Below are 6978 nucleotides of genomic sequence, written 5' to 3' on the forward strand. Positions count from 1 at the left end.
CTTGCTTTCATCGCCTTCCATTCAACATCTTCCTTCTCTGAGGTAGTTGGGTACATTATTTTGTTCTTTATTTTATTATTTCTTTTTTACACTATAACATTTAATTTTGGATTTACCCTTTTTGTTTTATTATACAAGGCCAACTTACCTATCTTTTTTTTTTCATTATTACTTGACTAGTTATTTTTTGACTAGTTTATTTTATATTTTACCCTGTTAATCTATCTGCTATTACATCTGTTAATCTGTTTTATTTCTATTAATGGTATCACTGGCCACCCTTAGTTTAAGAAGTTGATCTTGAAAGGCTATAACTGAATCGAAGACGTGGTGTTTCAGAGCCATTTTATCTCCGAATTATTTGGCTGGAGTAGCAAGGAGACCAGTTCTTGACTTGATCAGACCAGCGGATAGTTGATTGACAATGTGGTATTTTATGAAATTATTTGTTTGCGGGAAAAAAATGTATACTTTGATCTGTTTATTTTTATTTATTGTTCTCGTTTTAAGACACTTCCAGTATACATCCACTAATATTTTATTAACATAAAATATTAAAGCAAAGCTTAAAATTAGTGCATACATTTATGACCGATAATGTAACAAAATATCAATCCAAATTAAATCTATAAAAAAATTACTATTTAGTTATCTGTACTATATACTAGTTGAGAAATATCCTGAACGTGAAACTATAATTTTAAAAATATTTTTGATGTAAGTGCTTTTCTCATTTAATTTATTATATGCAAAAAAAACTTATTATAACATAGTGAAAATTCCTTCCAGTTATAAATTCCTAAGAAAGGTAAAAAGCGAAAAATATTTCCTTTAAAAAGAGTTAATTTAAAAACAGAACATAAAAATGGATTGTAATCATATTCAAATAATTATTACTTTAAAATTTTGAAAAGTTCTACAAACCATCCATCTTTAAGATATTAATTAATTTAATATTCTGTATATAAATCATTTTGTCGAAAATAAACCTCTTTTATTTCCTTCAAAGGCTTATCCGACGAATAAATTTCCTTTCATAAAAATATAAACGTTATTATAATAACAAGCAAAAAAGATAAAGACATTATATAAATTACTTCAATTAATCTGAAGCCTTAAACGTAGGCAGTAATAATATTTAGGCATATTTTTCCAAAAGAGTTTTAGGTAATGTTTATTTTTTTATAAATTTATTTGTTAAACCATTAAATGTACAGTATATATTTTTAACCTTATAATATTTTGTAAACCCAGTTCAATTTAAGTTTAATCGCAAAGTCTTAACAAAATAAACTGGTGAGTAATTTAAATAGGTATGCAACTAAATAAGTAGTAACAGTGGGTAACCTGCTTATATGTCATCATCTTCACCATTTTACCCAAAGGAATGTACGTATGTAGGAGGCTCTTGTACGAAGGCCTATGTTAAAGGTAGGATCGGTTAGAAGCGACTTGTATATTTCGTCTTCCATCGATTTTAAAAAGACAGCATAGAAAAATTATTTAAAAATCAAATGCATAAAATGTAATTCCAATTTCTTTTTTAATTATATATTCTTTTGATCCGTTATAATGTATGTTGTAAAAACGTTACGAATAAATTCACAGGAACGTATCGTATTAAACATTCTTGTGTTTTATATTAAAAAGTTGAACACAAGCCAACCGACTAAACGAATTTCGGCGACTGATTCAATTTCACTCACACCCCCGCACGGCGTAGTTAAATGAGTTTTGGTCGTCAATTGTTACAAAGTTAAATAGATTCCTCGACACGCTAGTTGCAGTTATTGTTGTGGGTTGTTTTGATTAGCTTGTGTTTTATAGTGAAAGAGTTTAATTATTTATGTCGGTATAAATAGTTAATTTGGAGCATTAACCTAGTGTTTACGTTGTATATATTGAGTTTTTGGTTTGACTCTGATTTATGGTACACCTTTACTTCCACTACTTATAGATAAATTATATCGAAAAGAGAATTATATCAACTTTTCCGATACGACTATTAAATAAAATGTTTTTTTTTTATTTTGTATACCCTTGTGGCACTCATCCGCTTCATAAAATAAACACAATATATATATATATATACACATATATATATATATATTCTTCAATAGTAAACATGAACACAAACACAAATTAGAGAGGAAACCCGCGCGGTAAGATGGTCTAGCTGAGCGAGGATTCGCTGCATCGACCGGACATCGTGCGTGTACGTGAAGGCCACGGTTAACTGCAACGGCGCGGGCGCAGTACTTTTTACGTGTTATACAACCACGATAAAGTTTCAGTATATTATTGTTAATTTGCTTTTAACTCTATGAGAAGTTTTATTACAACAAAGAAACCCTCACCTTTAAATTTTGAAAAATCATGCTATACTTTAACGTGGGCATGCCGTCATATATGTATAAAATTATAATTATAAACATGGAATAAAATTTTTCTAAGATTAGTATATAACTATATCAACTGTATATCTTTCATCATCATTTATGACTTATGGTGATGTTATGTATTTATTTGTCAAGACGGTTTTCGGAAATGGATTTCCAGAACGTCGACCGTCGTAAGCAGCAGTTGTTAACTATTACTAGGGAATAAATGACAACAATCTATTCCTACTGAGCCCGCATAGATTGCCCGCTATTTATATAAGCGGATGCTTACATTCCAATAACGGATAAACACTAAATATAGCGTGAAACACATTTTCATGGTTTCCCATTAATTAACGTCAAGTGGAAATCGGATGAGTAGGCATAGTCAAGTATTATTATATTCCTTTTGTTATTAAAGACTACAAATTTTGATTTCATTTTTTTTCGTTATCACGTTACCATGAATATTTCTTATGTAAATGGCAGGCTAAAAGCCAAACTTTAATGTCCTGATATTGAACGAAAATCGTAATTATTATTAAACTATGTACTCTATTTATTATTACTAGTTAGTATTTATTATTTCTTTCGAGTTTAACCAACCGTGATGTATTTAATATAAATATATAAATAATACGTATTATACGTAATAATAATATGTATATATTATTTATATGAAAAATATATGAAGAAGTCCTATATCCACAGTTGGGCATAGGCCTTCTTCATATATTTACAATATAGCCGGTGAGAAGTGACCCGCATTTTACGTCCTCCGGTGATCTTATCAAGGTTTCCATAAGAAATATAGATTTATTCAATTATTTTCTGTTGTATCTTCATGTTTTAGATTGACGTTGATTTATGGGACTCATTGTTGATTCTTACGTAATTTCGACAAATATTTTGGAGCGTCTCATTTCGTACAGTATTATTGTGGAGCCATGTTAAATTTATTAACTGAAATATTGTATAACTTTGTTTTTGTGTAGGTGGCTTTATTGGACGACACTTCCTAATTGATTCTGTTATCTTGCTAAACTATTTGCGCAAAATTAATCTTTATCTTGAAATTTAGTTATATGTAAAAATTCATAATTTAATTAATTGAAATATAAATTTTTTTTTACTTTTTAAGTGGCTATACTGTCTTTATGACTAATCGTCAATTGTTTCAGCTGTACGATGTCCACTGCTGGGCATAAACTTCTCATATTAATTTCTGACAGGACCAGTTAGAGTCGCTCTGTATCAGCGTCTTCCAACGACCTTAATAATATCGTCTGCCAGCGTAGAAGGACGTCGTATGCTGCACTTAACAGTACGTGATCTCCACTGCAGAACCTTTTTTTAATACATCGCCATCGGATCTTCTTCCGCCTAATGGCAGAGTATTTTTGTCTAAGATACACTTTTTCACATTTTTGTTGACTTATGAATATTATATTTGGTTACTTATTATAACAATTATTGCATTTATATTACATAACTATTGATTACAATTTTTGTATATATTTTTTACCATTTTCTTACTGTTTATATTTTCCATTTTAATTACTATTTTATTTTTACATTACTTGGCCGGTCTTTATCAGCACCTGAGCGATATTTATTTCCCCCCCCTTTAGCTGGGTGCAGTGTGCAGCTATCTAGTTCGCTGCACCCTTGGTTGCTTTAAGGTTCTCTATCTAGAGAACTTTAAAAAACCAGCGTGTTAAATTAAAGCCATGAAGAACGCATGGTATATAAAATTCCAATAGATCTGGAACTAATGTTTAAAGGACAGATGTAGGTGTCGCTACACTTGATTTAGAGTCCGACTTGGTTGCTAGTACCGCGAGCATTATTCAAAGTTTAACACGTTCACTGCGGCTTGAGGCCGATTCAGCCTCATGGTAGACTTTGCACTGGTGCGGCGCGTAAAACTCGTGTTTTCTCTTTAGTGCGGCGGCTGTTTACACTCAACCGTATGAGATATGACAAAGACAAATATAGCTTTCTTTATGTCTGCGAAGCATTGACTCAATATTGATTGACTGATTCGACCTCAGCCGCACCAGCTGAAAGTTCTTCAAAATTGGGCCCGCAGTGAACGTGCTAACTGCACCGCAGTTTTGTGTACATTGTAAAGTTAATCACAATATTTGCGTAATAACTTGTACATCATTTAAGTAAGTTTTACTCCTAAAAATCTGTGTGGGAGTATTACAACTGGCGCCCGATGTGGGGCCAAGTCGGACTGAAAATCGAACGCAGGTAAAGGGCTCGATTTCTTTACACCACTTAAACAATAGAGATTCACTTCGGTTAAGTTTTAATTAAATGCGTCACGAAGCCATTAATTTCTCGACGTTATATTAAAAAGCTTACGAAATCATTATTTTCAGCAAAGTTTCAGCAGGAGAGTAATCAGTAGGACAATTAGAGTAAACAATTAAAGAGTTGTTAAGCGAGCTAGAGTCTAAATTCCAAACAGCCTTTAAGCCGCAAAGGTGTTTCTGAAGTTACGCGAACAATTACACATAAGTGGTTCAGCTGGAATTCCCTTTTCGGTTACGACGCCATCTGCCTTAGCAAAATGCGGAGCATTAAAACTCCAAGCCGTGCAATGCAATTTGGACTATCTTCTGTTAATCCTAAGGTTTCATTTCGGCATGCTCTGTGTGAAATTTAAATTTTGGAAGCCTCACAACAGAATTGCTGATTTAATGGTAGTCCTAATGAAATGGCTTTCGTGGATCATAACATGTTTGATAATGATTACAGGTTACAGGTATGCTACGTGTAGCGGCATGCGCGTAGCGCGTAGGCGGTGTAGGCCGCTAAGCGTAGCAGTTACGTAAGTACTTTAAATATATTTTTAATTTCTTTATTTACCTACAAAGCCTTCATGCAGTCGTTTAAATAAGTCTTCATATAGTACAATAATTCTATTTATGGCCTATTAATAAATTGTGCACCAAAGAAACCCATAAGCTAACGTTTAAGTCTTTTTGTAAGATTCTTTGTAAGATTCTTGAAAATAGTCTTTTATTCTGTAATTACTTTGGACTAAAGCTTTATTTATATTTGGTTATTATTTTATAAAGATTGCAATAAAAAGGAAAATTTTATTCAAACATAATCAGATTTAGTATCCAGAGTATATCGACGACTTTAACGAGGTCTCTTATATCTTGACCTGTGACCTTGGACCTTGGTGGACGTCATGCACTGCGTTTAACAGTTCGCGGTGTTACGCTTTATAATAGGGATAGTTATATAGACACCTTATTTTGACGTTTGAAATTTTTGTAAATCTCTTTAATAGTACATAGTAAAATTATTGATTTAAATATTTAAATAAATATATATTTTTAGTATGATTTTTGTTAATAATTTCAAATTGAAAACAATTAGTAATATCCAATGGATAAAGTTAGCAAAAAGTTGTTTCGTATAATGTGTTACATACATTTTAATTATATCGTATATAGATATAAGTATCAAAAAGGAGAACAGATTTACGTCCAACGCCATAATTCTCAAGTGGAAATCTGCAAACTTTTAACAAATTCGAACTGGAACGAATCAGAGGTGATAAGGGAGAACCCTTTTTAATGAAGGGATTTAAAGATTGTTAGGATAATCCATTTCGCACGGACTTTCCACCATTTTCCGGGACGCTAATGTAAATTTATTTTATTGAAATTCTATAACAACTTCAAACGAAATCGCAATGCTTACAGAGGATTAAGTTTTATACGGTCGTAAAAAGTATTTAAATGAACTAATCGATTAACTATGGATTCGTCTTACGGATTCGAATTTTAAACTTCTGTCATTTGGTAACTTATTTTTTTTTTCTTATTTTCATTACACACGTAATTTTTTTTCCAAAAAATACTTTTTTATTAATTACATTACATTAATTTAATGTTTAAATAAATATAAGCAGCGGTTAGTCTATTCGTAGCAAGAACACACAATAAGTCACAACTCACAAAATCCCGCACTTTTAATAATACAACAATGATTTTATTTTATCCTGGAACCGGAATTTTTCTTATATATACATTTGTTAAAATGTTATTATATGTATATTAATGTGTTGTATATTAATACAATAATAATACGGAGGTGTAGTTTCTACGACTTATCCTGTTAAAAAATTCAATATTAAAAAAAAATTATGTAAGACTCTAGATTGACAATGAAAGTACTCACAACGTCGATCAGTTGGCTGAGCCGTAGACCCATCTTAACGGTGAGGCGATCCGAATTGTTGCCGACAGGGCGAATCAGTCGGTTGTAGTTCGAAAGAAGGTCGTCGTACAGCCGCTTAGCTTCTGGGTTCGCGTCGCTCAAGCGGCCCCACACGCACAGGACTCCGACCACAAACGCCAACACCATCTTAGGCTAACACCACCCCTGGGGACAATACAAACGATTCATTTATTCAAATTCACATTCGAGAATTCTTTATTCATAGCAAGATGGATAACGACACTTTATTGAAGTCAAAATGCTTCTATCTTATGTTCGGAAGACAAATGTTCTCTTATCAGGCTTTGACAGGATATATTTTTATGAATGATATAACATTACATATTTA

At 31.9% G+C, this 6978-nt stretch overlaps 1 protein-coding gene across 1 annotated transcript in view; it reads right to left on the minus strand.

The window, feature by feature from the left end:
- Positions 1–6776, minus strand: part of nAChRalpha1 (nicotinic acetylcholine receptor alpha1) — a 102887-nt gene extending 96111 nt beyond the window's left edge. Inside the window, exon 1 of the mRNA XM_068766401.1 lies at positions 6591–6776. Coding sequence (XP_068622502.1) covers positions 6591–6776 — 186 coding nt within the window. The remainder of the gene's footprint in view (positions 1–6590) is intronic.
- Positions 6777–6978: the final 202 nt, after the last annotated feature.

This window comes from Battus philenor, unplaced genomic scaffold (genome assembly GCF_028537555.1).
Source record: "Battus philenor isolate CCGP_79_NKW_IND1 unplaced genomic scaffold, ilBatPhil1.0.hap1 SCAF_21, whole genome shotgun sequence".
NCBI lineage: Eukaryota > Metazoa > Arthropoda > Insecta > Lepidoptera > Papilionidae > Battus > Battus philenor.